Genomic DNA, 21,974 nt, shown 5'->3' with positions numbered 1-21,974 from the left:
TCGACATTGAATGGGTTTGATCTTCAAGCGCTAGCAGTCACAGGTCAGCTTCCTGCTCAAAGCCTTGCACAGCTTCAAGCCGCTGGTCTAGGCCGGCCTGCGATGGTCTCCAAGTCAGGATTACCTGTTTCCTCAATCGTGGACGAGAGAAGCATCTTCAGCTTTGACAACCCGAAAACAAGATTCGGAGATGGGCTTGGCCATCACGGCCAACAACAACAGACACAACAGATGAACTTGCTTCACGGTGTCCCCACGGGTATGGAACCAAGACAGCTCGCTGGTTTACAACAACAGCTTCCTGTTGGTAATAGAATGAGCATTCAACAACAGATCGCCGCGGTTCGAGCCGGACAAAACACCGGAATGATGATGACTCAGCCATTTCCTCGAGGACCACCACCGCCTGTGTTACCGTCGTCACAATCATCATCCATCAGGCAGCAGCCAATGTTATCAAGAAGTGGTTTCTCGGGAAGGAGCAGTGTCCCGGAGAGCAGCAGAGTGTTACCTACAAGTTACACCAACCTCGCAACACAACACTCGTCAAGCTCAATGACCTTTAACAACTTCCAACAAGAACTCCCCGTGAACAGCTTCCCGCTACCGAGTGCACCAGGCTTATGTGTTCCGTCTCAGGTTCGGAAACCAATCTCCTCTTACCAAGAAGAGGTCAACAGCTCGGAAGCAGGTTTCACTGCCCCTAGCTACGACATGTTCAGCAGCAACAGACAGAACGATTGGGATATAAGGAGTATCGGAATAGCCTTTGACGCGCATCAGGACGCTGAATCAGTTGCGTTTTCCAACTCGGAAGCATACTCTTCTTCGTCCATGTCAAGAAACAACACGGCCAGCGATCATGGCCGGAGCCAGCAGCAGCAGCCACCGCCTGGCATGGTCTCGAATCATCAGGTTTATGGAGACAGAAGCGGCGGTTCAGTGAGGGTGAAAGCGGAGAGGGTGGCGACGGATACAGCGACAATGGCGTTCCACGACCAGTATAGTAATCAAGAAGATCTTATGAGCGCTCTTCTTAAGCAGGTTTGATTTTTTTTTTTTAAAAAAAAATATAGATCGCCTACGCACATCACAACTCTTTAGCTTTAGAGTTTGCGTTTCAAACTGAAATATATAACAGTTTCAGACTCTTTCACACCATTGTTCGCGTGTGTCATTCACAATCACGCAAACTACCACTATATAACCAGAAAAAAAAGAAAACCAAGAATTTATTTTAGTGAAACAACATTCAAGAATGTAGGTCTAAATATTTAACAAGAAATTAAAAAGAAGTCAACTTTTTGGATATTTCTTTTATAATTTGTCTCATATTTCAAATTTCAACGAACAACAAGCAGTTGTAATTGAAACGTTGACTTAACAAAAGTTGGGAAAACCACAATCTCGTGTTGTCACAGGAAGGAATTGCACCGGTCGATACCGAATTCGACTTTGACGCATACTCGATCGATGATATCCCGGTTTGATTGGATAACTGCCGATAAACCGAAGGGACTATCAGGATTTGTATTGTATCATCATTACACGACACATCTGCTTATAACTGTATAACCCTCGTTGGTGAAATTTGTTTAATATAATCTGCGTGAAATTTTAAAAGGCAGATTATATAAGAAAAGTGCTTGTATAATTATTCTTTTAAGTTAGGAGTTATTATGCTACTCTCCTTGGTCTGTTTAGGGTTTTGATGTTCTAACTTGCGATAATAAGACGTCGTCTTAGTTGGTTGGTTTATTGCTGCTTTTTCTTCCTCTCTTCTGGGTTTTGAATTGGCTTATAAATATTCTGTGGTACAAGGTCAAGAATTCAAGATCAAGAGAAACTAAACCACAAGGGCTTTCTGTATGTCCAATATATGTATACCTACTGAATATCAAGAAATTCAAGAATCACACGTTGCACAAAACCAATACTAATTGTGTAACAAATCTGGTTAGAAAGAATAAAAAATAACTGTGTATGTTTTCTGGCCAAATAGGGAAAGCTCAATCACCGGAAGAAACTACTCTTAACTCTGCAGAATCAAGAGAGCAAAAAGTGGTAACGCAACGAGAAGAAAAGTGGACACATGTCTCTTGAGACCGTTGTTCGTGGGAAGCACAGATGGGAGTGAACATTCCTGACCGTTGAAGAACACTTTGGTCGGAAACCCATCTCCAGAACCAAGTTTGATCCCAGGAGTCAGTTTCTTGGTGAAGGAGATAACCGACTGTTGTTTACCGGGTACTCGAAAGTCCTTGCTCGGGTTTTTCCCATCCGTCTCTGCAACGAGATAGTTAAGACCAGGAAGCCCTTCCATCAAAACTGTAGTGTTCTTCCCGTTGACAGCAACCGTAGTTCCATTAAAGGAGTAAGCTTTCTCAAAACCCGGTGCACCTTTTTTCAACTCAACCGCAGCAAACCAATCAGCGAAGTTGGTTTCTCCCCAGTTGAAGATTGTGATCCGAGCAGTCCATCCACCTCTGTAGTCAGTGGTTAGATGCCAATTGATGGTAACTCCACAGTTATCTCCACAAGGCAATGGCTCAGGAACTCTCCTGCGTTTTAACCTTGCCCACGAAGTGGCTAGCTCGGTTCGGTTCTCGAAAGGGATGAGAAGAGCCTGAGAGGGAAGGAAAAGAGCTGTAGAAGTGGTGCTACACGTGCGAGCCACTCTGTCGCTAGAGCAACCTCCGCAAGCGCATGTTTTACAAGGAATGATCGAGTCGTTGAAGTAAGAAGAGAAGGAAACACAGCATTGAGGAGTAGCTGGTTGAGTGATGTTGCAGACCACTTGCCAGCTAGCAAATACGACCCGGTTCGAAGGTAAACCGTTTGGATCAGGGAAATGGCTAGAGCTGACTCGAACAGGAGGGCCACATTTGTAATCCGGGTTGTTAAGGTTACCTCTAATCTGCCAGCTCTGAGGAGGCGTGATCGCTGTGATGTTGAGATCAGGAGGCATTTTGTAAACTTCCATTTGGAAAACTGATTTGGACTTGGCTGGATCCATGGACGGTGGCAAGATCGTTCCGTTTCTGCAGCAGAATGGTTTGAGTCCAAGATTGGAGTCGTTATACTTAGTGAGAGGGAGGTCAATGATGTGTGGCCTTCTGGCACAGCTCATGACATTGGAGAAGTCAGTGTGTGGATAGTGTTTTCCTTGCGGGCCATTGATACATTCAGATGGATCTACAAGACTCGGATAAGCTCCTAATGTTTTGAAGATGAACTCATCTTTCATCCAAGTAAAACTTAGATTCCAGTTGTCAAGCTTACCAAGCGGATTATGATTCTCGATCGTGACCTGCGCCCAGTAACTCGAACTATATGCTTTGGTCACATCGTACATGATGGTTAGATCTCCTTGTTGCCTAGGCAGATACTTTTCACCGATGGAGACCGTTTTGTTTCTCTGACCTGGCATGCAGCATACTTGCAGAACATTTTTACCTGAACAAAACCATAGGAGAAGGATTCGAAATTTCAGTAAAACACACAAAAGGAAACATTTATACGCATTAACAGCAGAAATCTCCAATACATTTTAAGGCACAACACAAACAAAAGTACTCAACTGTTACTACAAAAGACAGAACAGCTTAGTTTCCTAATGTTTTAATCAGAAATTTCTCCTAAGCAACTTAAAATATAATTAAAGACTAATTCAAACTTTCAAATGTACAAGAAATCTACAAAAGCAATAGACTTTTTCAACCACTGATTATTATCAAGTAGAACTAATCAATGTTATATCATTTCTCAAAAAGTTTTAACACTTTTATTGTTCTTTCATAATGAGATTAACAAAGAAGAAAAAACTTGAATAATCAAACGAGAAAATACAAACAAAAATCAAATTCCATTTTACATAACAAAATTTCTTCCTTTTTTTGTACAGAACAAAATTTCAAGATTTCAAGTCGTAAACATTTAGATAATCTTTTTTCTTTTACCTTGTTGAGTGGGTTTAGGACATTTCCATCCATCATTAACAAGAGTGATGTTCTTCGGAAGTGGAACATTCGGCGGAGCAACTCCAAACTGAGTTCCGACGAGCTCGACACGTGCTTGCATCTGAGTGACGTCACCCGCCGTCATAATCGCCGACTTCAAATCCGCCGTCGGATACCCGACGAAGGTTGTCCCGTTCCCAACGCTAGCCGGAAGGCTAGAACCGTCGCCGAGAACAGAGTTGGTGGCCGAAACAAGAATCTCTTGGTGGGCGAATCCGACGAAGACGCGCCACGACTTGAGCTCGTCGCGAGCGTTGTTGAGCACCGTGATCACCGACTCGAACCGGTACGGCTGGTTTTTAGTGTCGTTCGGTTTGATATCGGATCCGGTCGAGTAAGTGTAGGAGACGAACACGCCGTTGCAGCGATTTGCGTCTGGAGAGATTGTTGGAGGAGCGTTGGGCTGAGACGACGTTAGTGAAATCGCCGTGAAGAGAGACAGCAAGAGGATCCATGGAACGAGTTTCGGAGTTAAACTCTTGACAATCATAATCATCTCCTTACTCACAAAAAAAAACTCTCTTTTTAAAAATGGATTTTTGAGATTTAAAAGGTGGAAAAAATCGCCGCTTTTTTTATTTTGAAGAGAGGAAGCGACCGCGTTAACAAGAGAACAGCTTAATAGACGCTGTTGTAATAAAATTATGTGCGCGTTTTTGGTCGCATTTTCAGAATGTTTTCTTGTTGAAGTAAACAAAGGTTGCAAACTTATGAAAGAGACTGTAATTATTATTTTTGAAATTACAAGATGAACCATTTATTTCTATCAATCAAGACTGCAACCCCCCCAACTCATATCGGCGGTGTAAAAATTTGTATGTATATATGTTTATCTCGGCGTCAACTCATATAATCTGATATCGAACATAGTTTACTTTAGAGACTAGGTTTTAAAATAATTTTCTGTTTACATTTGACGAAATAAACTACTTTTGAATCCGTGTGTTTAGTTGGCTGATATTAGTTGAGGCTTACATTTTGATCATGGTTTATTATGAAGATATTTCTTACTATTATTTGATCAATTTCAATGATTTTATGAGTGTTTTTATGGAATCTTTGGATGGAACGAGAGTGTGATGTAATATTTAAGAGGTTCTATGGAGACTTAATTTATAATTGATTTCGTGAAGATCAAAAAAGGAAAACGAATTCTCTAATCGAATAACAAAAAATAGCGTTTATGGAAATATGAGTCGAAAAAATTGATTCGATAGTAATGTGAAATTACTGATTTGATTTTCCTAGAAGGGTGTAATATCTGAATCAAAACGATAGAGCATAGAAGATGATGGATGTCAAAGAAATTGTTCATAGAAACTTGTAAAGAAATTGTTACCAATGTGAGGAGGATTATAAAGAAGTTGTCTTTTTAAATCTATCCCAACTTTCTTTTTAATGTACTTGTAACAGTTTATATGTTAAATCTTGCCTCATTTATTTCATTTTTTAATCGCTTATGCACTTTATTGAAATTCAAATGAATTATAATTCATGTGGGATTTTCAGTTTCTAAGTATTGATTTAGCTCCTCCTCCTGCTCAACATCTTTAGAAATGTTACTCCTAAATGTAACTTAATACTCTATTCTTACTTCAGTTACTAATCTATATACTTTAAAATAAAAACGTCCGTAGACCGTAGTGTAGTAGTTTGTCATACAAGTAATAAAATTATAAGAATGTCTTCCGGAGTGCAAGTGTAAAATCAAGAAGTAATGGTCCTAAATTTAACTGATTGCATAGTTTCAGGGTGAAAACAGAAAAGAAGAGCCTCCGTCAAAGGAAATCCCCGTTGAGCAAAGTATGGGGTCCAGTCGCTTGCCCCCAATATTTGAATTGTTCTCGAGGTTTACCTAGTCACGTCACCAATTTCATTAGTTTTTTTTTTTACTTCGTTCGTCACCAGTCACCACTATAATTATATCCATAACTCATGACTTTGCCATATAAAACAAATCATTCTTAATTCTGATGGTCCATCATTGACGATCATATAATGACGGGTTACTAAGATTGAATCATATTTATAAAAAAAACAATTGTTTTTGAAATTTACTTTTGGTAAGGCTTACAAGTTACGACCAACTTTGCAATGTTTTAAAAAAAAAAAACTTTTTTTTTTTGGTAAACATGTTAAAATTATATACCAATTTTCGGATTTTTTACAGAAGTTACAGAGATTACAAAGAAATCAGAAAGACCAAAAATAAAAAACTACTAACAAATCCGATAAATGCAACAAACATCAACGAAAGCATAAGAAAATGGATTGTGAAATTAAAAATAAAACCGAAGCAAAACCAGACGGGAAAGCAGCAGTCGCACGCCAAAACGCAGATCACCCCGTAATTGCCACAGCTCCGAAGAATTAGAGTTCTCATCTTTGTTGCCACGAGCATCTTCCCGAGGCCAGCCCTCAAACCTCAAAAGAGAAACGCCTACAGCTTCCCCGAGAACTAACGAAATTTCCGGATTCCGTAACGGACTAACCTGCAACCGTTGACAAGGGAGTCCGCAAGGGCCATCGGAGAGTCACCTCGGACTACCATTCCCGAAAAAAACGAATTTCCTCGAGAACCAGCTCCCACAGCTACAAACTAGCCACAACAACAAACCGACGCCTCAACAATCACGTCCAGTAATACTCCACCATCTACACCGGATCACATCCAGAGCCACCACAAACCAAGAACTATACACAAACGCAGAGCTATCGCATATAATCGGACACACGCACCTTCGAAAAATCTCATGGCATCGGTATCTCATGCCACACCGATGCCGTAGACGGCGGAGGAGCCAAAAGCTGAGACAAACCAGCGGGGCAACCACCGAGCCACCCGTCTTGAGCCACCGCTGAGAGACACCGTCGATAGACCGCACCTGCCGGAGATACGAGAGCCACCACTCCGAGGCTTGTCACAAGCCAAAAGCCGCTGCCAAAATCCCTTAAGCCAGAGATCAAATTCGTCCTCAAAATCCAATACTGGACCGCTGGAATTGACAGAAGCTCTTTACTATCTAGCCACCACTTCGACACCTCGCGAACGAAGTTTGAGAGGGACTGTAGCCGGAAGAGACAGCCACCACCTGCACACCTTCGACTAAAGCCAGAGAGCTCGTCTGAGGCAGGAGACTCTAAAAGAAACGCCGAGGAAACACGCCGGAGAGAAAAAGAAGCCAGATGCGAGAAGAGAGGAAGAGACGCCGGAAAAAACGAAGGCAGACAGAGGGGGACGCCAACTACGAATGAAGACGGACCACCTCCACCGCGGATCCAGCGACACCGCTGAAGCCCGCGCCGCTGTCGTCGAGAACCCACCGACGAAACCACCATCGTTCCTGCAACACCCAGCACGGCGGAAACCAGATCTAAAGAGAAAAAAAGAGATGCAGAAGAAAGAGGGAAACATGGGGGTCCCTCCTCCGGCGACGGTGAGCCACCACGCGCGCCGAAGAGGGAGATCGGGAAGTTTTAGTTTGACTGCAAGTTCAGATCTTGAAATCGCAGAGAAGGAGAAGAGGAGAGAGAAAAATTAACTTCCTTTCCAATATTTAAGGTAATTTGATTAAAGTAATTTAATCTCACAAAATTTACTCTGCCAAGTGCAAATAGAGAATAACAATGATCGATTCAAATCAATGGAAAGTTGGATACTAACCTCGGTTACGTTATAGTAGTATTTTTGTTGTGCAATAGTTAGAGAGTAAAGAAACTCTCAAAACCAAAATATTTGAAATTCTTGACTTTGTTGTGAATTCAAAAACCATTTAAGAATTCAAATCAAATGAGAAAGGAAGCCATATGGACCAAACAAATAAAGTGGCCTTGATAGAGACAAGACAACTAAAATCACGCGGCATCTTGATTGCCACAAAAAAAGCCCAATTCCTGGATCATATCGCTGAGCCGACGCGCATCAAACAGCGCGTGAGAACTATGACAAACGATCTGATTAATGCGTATAATTAGATGAAATAACACCTTCAATTAAATTGATTTGCTCTCAAAATTGGAATTCATAAGCGAATGAATACATAACATTAGTGAACCTAAACAAAAAAAAAGAAAGACATCACGCTAGCTATTACACATTCGTACATATATATATATATATATATATATATATCTATCTAGTTAATTAATAAACCTCTCACATAATTATTTTCCTAACGACACCCAAAAAAGAAACAAAGAAGCTTTTCTTCTTCGCTTAAGCGTAAACAGAGCCACAAGAGAGCGCCATGAGAAGCACGGCGGCTCTTTCTTCCTCACCGAGTTTCCTCCATAGCCTCTTCTTCTCAACCGCTGATCTCTTCATCACCGGAACTTTAAACCCTAGATCCAAAAATTTACTCACTCCTTTGCTGCTGCTACTACTACTAATGCTTTTGCTGCTGCTGCAACTTTTGGGATCATCATCTTTATTGATCTTGTTCTTGGCATTTTGATGTTCGACGCTTAGATCACTACTGCTACTGCTCTTTCTGGCTTTCTTCTTCTCCTCTGGTTTCGTTCCAAGAGCTGCTTGCCTCTTCTTCCTGCTCTTGATCCCACAAGCATTGCACAATGACTGCATAACAAAGAAATGAATATCAGTGAAAGGCAGAGATTTTCGCTGGATAACAGTGTAAACCAATTGACATTTACAAGTAGATTGGCCAGAGCAAGAAGATAATCGAATACACACAGCAAGTGACAGTTCCAAATCAGATACACTCGACTACAAACTAAAATTGATTTTAGCTCACAAAGTATGATCAACATTCTCAAAAGATTGCGATTTCTCTTGATCATTAAAAGAACACATGCAGATTTCAAGAGGCAAACTAAATCAGTCCCTAGCTCACTAACTAGCTACATCACCTAGATAGCTCTACGAAACGATCAAAATCAGTACAACCAAAAAACCAATCAATTTACAGTAAAGTATCCTGAACCGTGATTTTGCGAGCATAAGCTTTGATCGTACTCAGGTACTATTTCACGATCCACGGAGCAGATCTACTAAATCAGGAAACCCCAACAAAATCCATGATCCAGAAGATTGAAAGTGAACGGGTTTGCGCAATCTCACCTTAGGTCCGGCAGGGCCACCTCGCCAGAGAGGAGTTCGAATTGTTCCGCAATCAACGCAAGTCCTCTTCGTCTCACCACAACTTCCACCGCCGCCACTTCCACTGCTACTGCAGTTCTCGTTATCAACATCCGATAACTCTCCGGCGGAATCGAGCTTCGTTCTCGTTTCTTCTGATCCCTCAGACATCTTTCAGGATGCCCGATCGGAGCAATTATGATGATAAGGAAGAGAGAGAGAGACGGCGAATGAAAAGCAACGGTTAAAACAAACGGAGAGTGCTTTTATAATTGGGAAGGAAGGCGGGGGCGGAAACCCTAGGATTTCGGGGGTGATACATTTACTAAGATACCCTCGAGCGGGAGCTTTTATTAATATTAGACCACCCGCCAAAACTTGCAAGAATCTGAAGAAAAAAAAACGAGGGAAGATAACCCGCCGCGTTTTGAACAAGATATTGCGGCTTAGGCTCACTTTTCTTTATGTATATTGCCGACACAAAATAATGTTCATTTTTAAATAGTTTGCTAGTTTATAGTTATTGTGGTTCAAGTAAAAATATCTAAAATTTGAAAAATAAATAATGAATTTAAAAATTTAAAATGAGTCTTTAGATTTCAGTTTTTTCTTTAACTTTTTTCCCTTCAGTGATATGATTAACTAATAAAGGTAACGATGATGATCTTCTATACATTTTTCCGGTTCATACTATAAAACAAATAAATACATACACAAATTCTATTGGGCTTTATTTGATAGTCCAAGCCCATGAAGGAAACATAGGACGAAAAACTAGCTTTTGTAGCCACAAAAATCTTGGGATATTTTGGATGGCTAAGACGTAAACACCGAATTTGTGAGCTGGAACTTTAATTCATGGAAGGTTGTTGATGTCAGTACCGAAACGATGATTAAAGGTGTAAGAAAAATCTCTGTTGTATAATCAACTCTTTCTCAGGTCAAGTTCTTTAACAAGACGCTTAGTATACGAATCTGGAACACATCCATGTCTTTCCATTGAACTGAACATCTCTCTTGCTTCACTCTCCCTTCCAGATTCACTTAGAGCTTTGATGAGAGTGCTGTATGTAAAGTTATCAGGTTTCAAACCAATCCTCAACATCGTTTTAAGCAATTCCTCAGCATTCTTAACCTTTCTCATCCTGCAGAAACTCTGAATAACCGCATTGTACGCATAAACGTCTGGACTTAACCCGTTTTCCTTCATCTTCGCAAAAAGCTTCACTGATCTACCGGTATCTCCGGTGGAACAAGAGAAGCGAATCAGGATATTGTATGTAATCTCGTTCGGCTCAATCCCCCATTCCAGCATCTCCTTGAAACAGTCAAATGCATCTTTTATTTCCTTTGCACGACAAAGACAGTTTATGACTGAACTGAAAGTGATCACGTCTGGTTTGCAACCATGGTCCAGAAGCTTTTCTAGTACTTCGTGAACCTTCTTTACATCGCCGTTCGCACTATAACCGCTTAGAAAAGTATTGAAAGTTACGAGACTTGGAGAAATACCTCTATCCTGCATCTCTGTTAAGAACATAGCTGCACGATCTGTTCGTCGAGCCTTGCAGAGACAGTCGATTACCGCATTATAATCATACGCACTTGATAGAAGCCTGTCAACACCCATTTGCTTCAGATACCGGTCACTTTCAGAGAACCTTTGAGCACTCAACAGAGCTTTAACTACCACAAGATAACCGTTGAATCCTGGCTTAACTCCTCGGCTGATAAACTCGTCAAATATCCCACACATCTCAGTAAGATCATACCCTTTCAAGAGACAAATCATTGAAGCATTGAACGTTGAGCTATCTGGAACATAGCCTCGCTCGCCTGTTTTTCTCAAGAATAGAGCAGTCTCTTTAGCCATTGAGTTGCTTGAAAGACAACACAGAACAGTATCATAAGCTACTCTTTGCAAGTTCGAGTTTTTCTCGATAAACTCAAGCAGAACCTCAAACGCTTCACAAGGCTGCAAGCAACGGAAAATCCCATGAACCAAAGTTCTGATTGTGGCTTCGTTAGGATTCAGCTTCCTCGATCGCATCGTCTCCAGCTGCTTCAATGCCTCCTCAACCCTTCCTGCGATCAAAAACCCGTCAATCAAAATCGTGAATGTGAACACATTGGGCCTGTTCCCTTCTCGTTCCATCTGTTTAACCAATCGAATCGCCTCATCAACCACACCCTTCTTGCAAACACCATGGATGAGTATATTGTAGGTGAACCGATCCGGTTTACAATCATCACTACGCATTTGCTGAAACTTCAGGTAAGCCAAATCAAGCGAGTTAGACTTCACCAAAGCATCGATTACCGCATTGTAAAGCCTTGTGCTAGGTTTCATTCCTAGGAAAGATATCTGCGCAAAAACATCATTGCAGTATTTCGCTAAACCTAATCTCCCCCAACTTCCGATCAAAACACACATCAATTCGTCAGTAATACGATACCCTGAATCCCGAATCTCCTTAAGAAGCTCCATAGACAGCAATAAAGGACCTTTACGGAAAAAGGCGTTACCTAGAACGCTCTTCAGAGACTGATCCCTAGCGTAAACCGGGTCGGTGTTAGAGACCCAGAGGTAAAATCGAAGGGAGTGTAATGGGTTTTCTTGATTCTGCAAAACGCTGATGACGAACCGATGGTTCAGGCCGATTCTATGAGCACTAAATTCCTGCTTCAGAACCAAAAACCAATCTTTTCTCCCAATGATTTGCGAAATGTAACGCCGGTCAATAGGATTGGTGGGTTTACCTGAGGGAAGTAGGGGTTTCAAGGGTTTTGGATTTAGGGATTCGGCCGGTTTCACTGTTGCCGCCGCTGCTCTGGATGCTGAAGAAGCAAAGCCTCTCATGTCACGCCTGTCCGGGACTCGAGTGACCAGAACGGAGCTGAGTGGGAGTGAAACATCGCTTTGGGTCTAACCTGAAGAGGATGTGTTCATTAAACGATGCCGTTTCTGTTAACTTAACCAAGGATTTGTTTTTTTTAAGCCTAAACAAACAACCAAATGTAAATATTCTATTAAATGTAATCTGTGAAAACTTAGAAACTTTATTAATCACTGGAATGTATATATAGAGTACATAGGGAATCTAGGTTAAGTACAATGCCCTGATGGGCCTAATGGGCCGGTATAAGAATCCATATATGATATGTGTTATAACACTCCCCCTTGGACGAGTGAACCGGGTCAGCTACTCAATCGGGATCTCGATAATGCGTTGGGGAATGTTCCCTCATTAAAACCTTACCAGGAAAACCCAGTGGGACAAAACCATGGTGAAGGAAAAAGAGTACAACACGCATTACTCCCCCTGATTGTAGCATCACTGCAGATCTCTAAGTCTATACATTCCTATCTGTTTGACGAGCTTCCGGTGTGTTGAAGTAGGCAATGATTTGGTGAAGAGGTCAGCTGAATTCTCACTGGATCGGACTTGCTGAACGCTGAGAGTGCCGTCCTTCTGCCAGTCTGAGGTTGAGAAGAACTTCGGTAGAATGTGCTTCGTCCGATCTCCTTTGATATATCCTTCCTTGAGCTGAGCTATGCATGCCGCGTTGTCTTCATACATCACCGTGGGCTGTGTGTCTTCGTCCATACCACAATCTCTGCGGATGTGCTGAGTCATGGAGCGCAGCCAGACGCATTCCCTACTAGCCTCATGAATGGCTATGATTTCAGCATGGTTTGATGAAGTGGCAGTGAGTGTCTGCTTCATTGATCTCCAAGAGATGGCTGTTCCTCCATGCGTAAAAACGTAGCCAGTTTGAGACTTGGCAGTGTGCGGATCTGATAGATATCCTGCATCGGCGAAGCCGACTAACCCATCTTTATTTTGGTTAGTATAGAAGAGTCCTAAGTCTTGAGTACCTCGAAGGTATCTTAGGAGATGTTTTATACCGTTCCAGTGCCTCTGAGTTGGAGATGAACTATATCGAGCGAGGAGGTTCACGGCGAAACATATGTCTGGTCTAGTGTGACTAGCCAGGTACATTAACGCTCCTACAGCACTGAGGTATGGCTTTTCAGGACCAAGGATTTCTTCATCATCCTTTTTGGGACCAAGAGGGTCATCACTTAAGCTTCTAACTACCATTGGGCTGGTCAATGGGTGAGCTTGGTCCATATTAAATCGCTTGAGTACCTTTTCGATATAAGTCGATTGATGCACAAGGATTCCTCCTTTGATGTACTCAAGTTGTAATCCCAAACAGTACTTTGTTTTGCCTAGGTCTTTCATTTCGAATTCTGCTTTTAAGCAGTCGACTGTTTGGGAGATCTCACCAGATGTTCCGAGGATGTTTAGATCATCCACGTATACTGCTATGATTACAAAACCTTTGTTTGAGTACTTCTTGATGAAGATGCATGGACTGATGGGGTCATTTTTGTAGCCTTCTTTGATGAGGTAATCGCTGAGGCGGTTGTACCACATACGCCCACTTTGTTTCAGTCCATACAAGGATTTGTTCAGCCTGATGCAGTATTGATCTCGAGATGCATTTTTGTCTTTTAGTTCAATGCCATCTGGGAGTCTCATATATATTTCGTTGTCCAGGGGCCCATAGAGATATGCGGTTACAACATCCATTAACCGCAGATCAAGATTTTCTCTTATGGCCAGACTTATGAGGAATCGGAATGTTGTTGCATCCACCACTGGAGAATAAGTCTCCTCATAATCGATTCCGGGTCTCTGTGAGAATCCTTGTGCTACAAGCCGTGCTTTGTATCGAACGACTTCACCGAGTTCGTTCCTTTTGCGCACAAAGACCCATTTGTGGCCCACTGGCTTGATGTGTGATGGGGTCCGGATGATCGGACCGAACACGTTTCTGAGTTTGAGACTCTTTAACTCCACGTTTATGGCTTCTTTCCATTTTAGCCAATCTGTTCGATGTGTACACTGTGTTATTGACGTGGGTTCTAGATCCTCTTGCGTGAGCGCAACATCAAGTGCTACTTTGTATGCAAAGAGTGCCTTTAAGTCGACTTCTTTTCGATTCCATTGTATTCCGGACATATTGTAATTGATGGAGATCTCATTGTTATCTTCTGAACCTGGAGATTCGGCGTCCCGAACTTCCATTGAGGGTTCATTAGATTGAGTCTCAGCCGCGGCTATGTCTGATGTTGCAGGAATCCCGGTTTCGGTTATTGCACCTTTCTTTGATTTCCGGGGATTCTTATCTTTGGAACCGAGAGGTCTGCCCCGTTTGAGACGTGGTGCAGACTCTGTAGCAACTTGGGTCTGTCCCGTTGGGACAGCTATTCGTACTGGTGCATTACAAGCTGGGATGTACGATTTGGTTACTTTGGTCGGGTCAGCAAAGGAATCTGGCAATTGATTAGCTAGCTTTTGATAATGAATAATATTTTGGATCTCTGAATCACATTCTAGAGTCCGAGGATCTTGCCAATTTAATGATGTTTGATTCCATGAAAGATCTTTGACCAGCTTGTTTGTCTCACCACCTAAAGAGGGATATACCGATTCATCGAATTGGCAATCCGCATATCTGGCCTTGAAGAGATCTCCAGTGGTTGGCTCGAGATATCTTATGATGGTGGGAGAGTCAAAACCAACATATATTCCCATCCTTCTTTGAGGTCCCATTTTGGTTCGATGTGGTGGAGCAATGGGTACATATACTGAACACCCAAATGTTTTGAGATGGGAGATGTCTGGCTCATGACCCGAGAGTAGTTGGGATGGGGAATATTTGTGTTCACTAGATGGCCGGATGCGTATGAGTTCAGCAGCATGTAATACTGCATGTCCCCATGCTGAGGCCGGGAGCTTTGATCTTATGAGTAATGGTCGGGCTATCCATTGAATGCGTTTAATGAATGATTCAGCCAATCCATTTTGAGTATGGACATGTGCTACAGGATGTTCCACGGTTACCCCCATGGCCATACAGTAGTCATTAAACGCTTGTGAGGTAAATTCACCAGCATTGTCAAGGCGGATAGTCTTTAGTGGGAAGTCAGGGAAATGGGCCCGCAATTTTATGATTTGGGCCAAGAACCTAGCGAAGGCTTGGTTCCGAGAGGACAAGAGACAAACATATGACCAACGGGTCGATGCGTCTATAAGGACCATGAAGTACCGGAATGGTCCGGAAGATGGATGTATAGGTCCACAGATATCGCCCTGGATTCTTTCTAGGAAATAAAGTGTTTGTTTAGAGATTTTAACTGGTGAAGGCCGAGTGATCAATTTGCCTTGAGAACAAGCTGTGCACATGAGGTGTTGAGGATTAGCTCGGTTTTCTTTGAGGGTATGCCCTTGAGAGTTTTGAATTAGTTTACGCATCATATTTGCACCGGGATGACCGAGCCGGTCGTGCCAAATAGTATAATCAGTAAACCGGGCTTTGAGAGTGGTATTAGCTTCAATCATACTGACTTTAGCATGGTAAAGTCCAGTAGAGAGCGCGGGTATGGTTTCGAGGATTTGTTTATGGCCGTCTACGGTTTTAGTGACTAGGAGGGATTCTTTGTTCCCTTGACCTTGGGTTTATGTGGAAACCATTCTGTCTTATATCCTTGAAGCTCAGAAGATTTCTCTTCGAACTAGGAGAATATAGAGCATCTGGTATTTCAAGTTGTGTGCCATTTGATAGCAACACATAGGCATGGCCATATCCTTCGATAAGGTTTGAGGGACCCGCGATGGTGCTAATATTTGCGGTTTGATAGGTTAGGTTTATGAAGTAACTTTTGTTTCTTAAGATAGTGTGGCTGGATCCACTATCTACGACTATGGTTTCCATTTGCTGGTGTGCTTTTCCACCTTTGGATTTCTGACAGGCTAATGAAACTGGGAGCTAATAGACCTCAGTTAGCCGCTACAAATTCCAAGGATTGATCACCAAAACTGGAGAAGCTGCTGGTTGAAGAAGGAAAAACTCGGATCTGGTTTTTTTTTTTTTTGGTTGATCGTCGTGTACTGTAAGTGTGCGTGAGGGCGCGTCCGACGTTGGATCGACAAACGGTTTTCACCAGTAGATTCGTCTCGTCGAGGGCTTCGATTTGATATGTAGATCGTCTTCTGGTTCCTCACGGTTTGGAAGATATGCGTCTTTTAAGTTTCGACTTGCTTTTAGGGTTTTGGTGGTGGCCGGATTTATTAGGGTTTTTCGCTCAGAGAGTCTTATCGTGCTGATAACGTGTTGTGAAAACTTAGAAACTTTATTAATCACTGGAATGTATATATAGAGTACATAGGGAATCTAGGTTAAGTACAATGCCCTGATGGGCCTAATGGGCCGGTATAAGAGTCCACATATGATATGTGTTATAACAAATATATTATTATTTATTAATTATAAGATGGTTGGATAGTGGACATAGAACAGTAGCATGTTAATCTGTGTTTGGAATGATTAGTTATGCATGCTTTATTTTATAATCTGTAACAAAACAGGAGTATATGATATGAATATGATGATATCTAAGGGCGTGACGGAAGTTCTTGACCGTTGATAAAGGAACGGAAAAGCGCGAGGGCTTCTTCAGGTTTATTGAGAGGAACCAAATGTCCAGCTCCTCTCACCGTTACAAACGTTAACCCTCCGTCGTACTCCGTTATCCTCCCTCCCACCTAAAGAAACAACAAATTACAAACAGAAAATTGGACAAAAAATACCTAAAAACAAATGTAGAATCTACGATGATGATTTAGGCTAACAAAAAAAGATAGAGAAAATTGTAATTTTTAACTAAACACTAGTTTGGCTAAAAAATCATGTATTGACTTTTAATTGACCAAAAAACAGCTGAGTATAAATCAACGGTAACCTTTTATCAAAAAAAATAAATCGACTGTAAACAATCATTTTCATAATGAACTGTAACCTGATGATTGTGGAACCAAGATCGCCACTCAGATTTGACGGAAAGGCCTAAAGCTTCAACACAGTACCGACTTCCGATCACCGGCACTCTCCCGTCGGCGTCTCCACTGTTACACACTTACAAATATTACATAATCTATCCATTTTCAAGCTTTAATTCCAGCCAAAAAAAAGTGAGCAGAAAATATTTCTATAGAGATGTAATCCAAAGAGACGTACGTACGATAGTTTGGTGTATAATTAACGGTGGGTTTACTTCATGAGTCTCGTGTTATTTATATATATATATATATACACATATATATATATATTTGATTTTCTAAAATATCACAATTATTTTAAGAAGGGTTGTGGAAAAAAAATTATTTCCTACGAATGATTAGAACTCATTTTGAATGCCTAAGAACAACTCTTAAACTATTTAGTAGTATTTTTGAAATTTGTCAAAATTTGTGAAATTTGTAGAAAAATAAAAGAAAAAGTGAGTTATTTAAAAGTACACCATAAATTAAACTAATACTGTACGTATGTTTTATGTTAATGGTGTTTCTTCAAGAATCTCGTGCATATTATTATGTTTGAACGAGGATTTCTTGGGTTCATCTATCCATTTTCTTAATAATTAAAAGAGTAGATCAGCTGGGACAAAAAAGAAACACTGAATTAACAGTGAAAAAAACACTGAATTAAAACACCAACTATATAGATATAGTGTATGTCGAGTACCTATAAACCCATATCTTGAGACCAGCTTTGATGAGCTTACTATAGGTAGGCAACATTGAGGAGACCGTGAATTTGTACGTTTGCAATATCGAAGCACTGTAATCACAGTAATAATAATATAAATAAAAAGAGTATGACTAAAATTTAACATATCAACCTTGTTTAATATACATAATAATTTGGAAATTCAGACCTATTGTATATAATACTTACTTGCAAACCTTCCACCTTGATACAGCTCGGGTAGTGGCATGAAGAGACGATCGAACATCGACTCTGTTGAAATATTTTTCAGCGTAATCAGAGTAACAAGGATCGTAACCTTCAAACCATCTCACTCTCTTGAACCAGTCTTTGATCGCTGGAGGCTTAAAATCTCCTGCACCTAAGAAGGAAGCTCCTGATGATGAGCTATTGGTAGTGCACTTGGGAGCATAAATGTTATAAATATCGATCTCTTTGTATTTTTCGAACATTGTGTTCATGGCGACGTTGCATGGCTCCGACCATTTCGAAGACTTGAAGTCGCAGTTACGTTTTGCAGTGTCGTAGAGACTGTCGGAGATCACTGCGTGGCTCCATGCGTATTCTAGAATCCCTTTGTTATCGTACTCGTCGTCCGTCAATGGATTTCCTACCTAAGTTGACATAATAAAGAGGTTAAAATTTTATAATAGCTTTGTTTAATACACAACGTACGAATATGCGAATTTTCAAAAATGGCGGTGAAACTTCTATTATATATGCTACGGATTACCAAACGGGTCTAATATATTAATCAATCTATGTTGATAAATATAACCTTAAAAAAAAAAAAAAGAATCGGTAGCATGTATTGGTTTAACGTTACACTTTCCTCGTGCTCATAATTAATAGTCGCAATCGCGAATATATGGTGATTGGTGACTATTGTCTAATATAATAAATAATAATACGTACGATGAAGCCTTTGAGATTAATGATGGAGTCCTTTGGTTTAACTTTGTTTCGATCGTATATAAGCTCGGCTAGCTGAGGTGCGTAGTGACCTGTAAAGTGTAAACCCATACCATTCATATTCTATACAGTTTCCTTATAATAATTAAATAAAATCCATTTTAGTTCCATTATTCAGTTTTGTACTTGTTTAATCCAAAATCCTTTTCTGCTTGATTGGTTGATGTTCTAAATCCAGATATATATATATATATATATTTATATTTATATAGCGAAATCGACAACTCGAGAAAAACATAAACATGAGAGTAATTAATTAAGCTCACCGGCATAGCTTTCACCAGCAATGAAGAAATCACGAGACTTATATTGGGGATACCTTGCAAACCAAGAAACCAGGAAGTTGTATGCATCTTCCGCTGTTGCAGAAAATTATCACAGTTATTTCTTAAAATTAAGTTTCATCATTCCACTTTGTTTGGACTTTTAACGAGAATTTTTTTTTCTACTAGTTTAAATAATAAAAACTTTATTTTAAGAGTTGACCATGCCATCTTCTTGTCCACTTACTTACCAACGAAACCGTCGTTGAGGTTATCCAAATCGGAAGATGAGTTGGTGTACGAAAATCCTACTCCAACCGGTGATTCTAAAAACAACATATTTGCTTCTGCAATTATATCAACAATCATTTCGTGATTATTTTAATTATAAAAAGTATCTTAATGATTGGTTTAATTAGAACCATAATTAGACATACAGTAGTTAGAAATAAAAGAAAAATGATTAAAAAAATAAAAACCTTGGACCCAAGAGTATTGATTGAATCTAAGGCTTGTCCCATTTTCAACAATACGAAAAGGTCCTAATTCAGATGCTGCTCCATATCCAATAGAAGAACATCCAGGACCTGCGCGACAGACTCATAAACAAAAAGAAAATTAATATAAAATTCGAATACTAATTAATATATAATTGTACGACCTATTACCTCCATTGAGCCAGATAACTAGAGGTCTTATTGAAGGAGCTTCAGACAAGGCTTCAAAGAACCAGAAGAAGAGTGATCGTGTATTTTCTTGATTCACGCTTACATAACCTGAGAAATGAGATATCTCTGGATTCACTGGTTGTTCCGGAAGATTTACTACTTTGTCTGAATTTTGTGCTTCAATGTTATAATCTTGATGACATAATGATAACAATGATAATGAGATGATTAGCAGATAATTTGGTCTTTTTCTCGCAGGAGTCAAATCCATATCAGGTTTTTGTTTTCTTGGTTTTGCCTTTGTCTAGCCTGGACTCTGGATTGTATATAAATAGTACATATGGTGATTTATTGGGAATGTTGGTTGATTGTGGAAAGTAGAGTATGTGACCACAAATGCTAAGGATAAGTTTTTACAATTCCTATTTTATTTTATGTCAAAATTGTAATGAATGGAGGCTGAATTTGCACTTCTGAGTTGTGAACAATTCGTTTGATAACTCATTATAGTTTCAATCTTGTGGTATAACAAGTAGACATAATTGAAGTTCATCGAGAATTTTTTTTTTAGTTTAACTACAAATTAAATTAATTATTGCCAAGTTCGATCATATTTTAAACATCACAAAAAGTAATATTGACATTTAAAAATGTTCCTTAATTGTTACATAAATGAAAAAACAGTAGTAGTACTCTGTTGTTTTCAAATTCATACTGTGAGAAATTAGATAAAATAAAGTTTAGATCTGATAAAAAATTCAAGTGAATAGGTATCTATTAGACGTCACTCACTAGTTGCAACTAAAAAGCCCTTAAGATCTACATATTTTATTTTGATGGTTAGAAAAAAAAAAGAAACTTCGTATTTGTTCGCATACTAATGTTTTTTCGAATTTTAGTAAGGTTTGAGATGGCCGTGATGTGCCAAGTGTTTAGCTCCACTTATTATCATGTGACTGGCACTAACTCACTAACGAAGAACCAAAGTCAATAATGAGATTCCACATCTTACAACTTCCTAAAGGCTTAGCCTCATGATTTAGTGAACTCTCAGCTTTCTGCTCATAATGCATATGATGTGGATATGTTATAGAAAAGATCCAAAATATTTACCCCAAAATATATCCAGAATTATTTATATATACCATGAATAACTAATCGGTGTCAATATTTTGTGATAAATGACATTTCCATTCGAGTTAGTCAAGAACGACACTGTTGGCGTCGTTATCTAACAATTGAAGACAAGCACTAACACTAGTACCTAACCCTTTCTTCCTAGAACAATCAAAACTTTAAGAGCTATTGTTAAGCATATATATGCCTTAGGGTATTTTTGAAATTATTAGACATGATCACCAAAACCTTTTCATCTTCGTATTATATATGACTTATGTGTTTAGTTGATTCAGAAACCATCTCATGCTAAAAAGCTTCTAGACGCATTGATGTTTAAATAGTAGACGCATAGAAGAAATCCAACGTAAAACAGCTAAAAAAAACGTTCAATATATATATAAACTTAGTTGTGCATGTTTTGCTATGATATATATATATATATTTTTTTTTTTTTTGAATATGTTATCATGCGGACACGGATGGGTCGTAGTGGAGTGGAGGAGGACAGATTTATCCACTAGATCTGAAAGGATCACGTAATGTTTGTCACCCTTTCATACAGAACTTGAATCTCTAACTCGAATCTCTTCTTTGGGACATGAAATGCCTAATATCATCGATCCCTTTGACCAGTGATCAGATTGGCCTCGGATAGCACCAATCGAGATTATAACGATGTTGGCTAATCTGTCAAGAGTGGCATATATATGTTTGCAGTGGAGCTAACGAAATTTTAAAAATCTTAAGACCTTTTCCCTTTTTTTAATACTATTAGTTAATTATATCACTCGTTGTAAAAATATTCGTGCAGATTGCCTCGTTAAGAGAGCAAGAACACATGGTCGGTCATCTTTCATCCTTAATAAATATGTCGTGGTTCTTTGTAGAGGAGAGTCTTTTTCCGTTAAATCTTTAAAAATCTAACTCCCACTAATATCTTCTTAATGAAATAGTGCTCCAAAAGAAAAAGCGGTGGAGAGATTATGTGATCTGATCGATGTATAAGTATATATAACTTTTATTTTGTTTTTTCGGATATAATTTTTGTTGTTCGATAATTAAAATGCAGAGAAAAATTCTTATAAAAAACTGGTAAAATTGTCGATGCTAGATTTACTTCACATGAAAATGACTGTTTAGTAAATTTGGGCATGTTGCTTTTACATAAGCAGTTGATTAAGAAGGTAAGTTGATATTGGTTATTATGAAATGT

General features: G+C 39.7%; 6 protein-coding genes across 6 annotated transcripts in view; 1 reads left to right on the top strand and 5 right to left on the bottom strand.

Annotated features, from left to right (window-relative positions):
- The window catches only part of LOC18024980 (two-component response regulator ARR1), a 3,850-nt gene extending 2,092 nt beyond the window's left edge, over window positions 1-1,758 (top strand). Inside the window, 2 exon segments of the mRNA XM_024159273.1 lie at window positions 1-1,044; window positions 1,422-1,758. The exon segment at window positions 1-1,044 is cut by the window's left edge and continues 77 nt beyond it. Coding sequence (XP_024015041.1) covers window positions 1-1,044; window positions 1,422-1,490 — 1,113 coding nt within the window. The 3' untranslated portion in view covers window positions 1,491-1,758.
- A 104-nt stretch (window positions 1,759-1,862) lies between these two features.
- On the bottom strand, window positions 1,863-4,513 carry LOC18024978 (COBRA-like protein 8). Its single transcript, XM_006406734.2, has 2 exons — window positions 3,960-4,513; window positions 1,863-3,456 (listed from the first exon to the last, which is right to left on the bottom strand). The coding sequence occupies exons 1-2, from the start codon at window positions 4,507-4,509 to the stop codon at window positions 2,033-2,035; spliced, it is 1,974 nt and encodes a 657-aa protein (XP_006406797.2). The 5' UTR covers window positions 4,510-4,513; the 3' UTR covers window positions 1,863-2,032.
- Window positions 4,514-6,174: 1,661 nt separating this feature from the next.
- On the bottom strand, window positions 6,175-7,730 carry LOC112088973. Its single transcript, XM_024159592.1, has 2 exons — window positions 7,684-7,730; window positions 6,175-7,519 (listed from the first exon to the last, which is right to left on the bottom strand). Exon 2 carries the CDS (start codon window positions 7,356-7,358, stop codon window positions 6,771-6,773), a length of 588 nt encoding a protein of 195 aa, XP_024015360.1. The 5' UTR covers window positions 7,359-7,519; window positions 7,684-7,730; the 3' UTR covers window positions 6,175-6,770.
- Window positions 7,731-8,040: 310 nt separating this feature from the next.
- On the bottom strand, window positions 8,041-9,356 carry LOC18024977 (GATA transcription factor 17). The gene is made up of 2 exons (XM_006406733.2): window positions 9,100-9,356; window positions 8,041-8,595 (listed from the first exon to the last, which is right to left on the bottom strand). Exons 1-2 carry the CDS (start codon window positions 9,286-9,288, stop codon window positions 8,236-8,238), a joined length of 549 nt encoding a protein of 182 aa, XP_006406796.1. The 5' UTR covers window positions 9,289-9,356; the 3' UTR covers window positions 8,041-8,235.
- Window positions 9,357-9,775: 419 nt separating this feature from the next.
- Window positions 9,776-12,054, bottom strand: LOC18024976 (putative pentatricopeptide repeat-containing protein At3g16890, mitochondrial). Its single transcript, XM_006406732.2, has one exon. The coding sequence runs from the start codon at window positions 11,975-11,977 to the stop codon at window positions 10,043-10,045; it is 1,935 nt and encodes a 644-aa protein (XP_006406795.1). The 5' UTR covers window positions 11,978-12,054; the 3' UTR covers window positions 9,776-10,042.
- Window positions 12,055-16,438: 4,384 nt separating this feature from the next.
- On the bottom strand, window positions 16,439-19,941 carry LOC18024975 (serine carboxypeptidase-like 33). The gene is made up of 9 exons (XM_006406731.2): window positions 19,643-19,941; window positions 19,454-19,561; window positions 19,226-19,321; window positions 18,978-19,070; window positions 18,655-18,743; window positions 17,929-18,353; window positions 17,716-17,811; window positions 16,991-17,096; window positions 16,439-16,736 (listed from the first exon to the last, which is right to left on the bottom strand). Exons 1-9 carry the CDS (start codon window positions 19,911-19,913, stop codon window positions 16,587-16,589), a joined length of 1,434 nt encoding a protein of 477 aa, XP_006406794.1. The 5' UTR covers window positions 19,914-19,941; the 3' UTR covers window positions 16,439-16,586.
- Between the last annotated feature and the right edge of the window lie 2,033 nt (window positions 19,942-21,974).

The sequence above is a fragment of the Eutrema salsugineum genome, unplaced genomic scaffold, assembly GCF_000478725.1.
Source record: "Eutrema salsugineum unplaced genomic scaffold, Eutsalg1_0 scaffold_13, whole genome shotgun sequence".
Classification (NCBI taxonomy): domain Eukaryota; kingdom Viridiplantae; phylum Streptophyta; class Magnoliopsida; order Brassicales; family Brassicaceae; genus Eutrema; species Eutrema salsugineum.
Note: the sequence above shows the minus strand (reverse complement) of the source record. Positions and strands in the feature narration are given on the sequence as shown.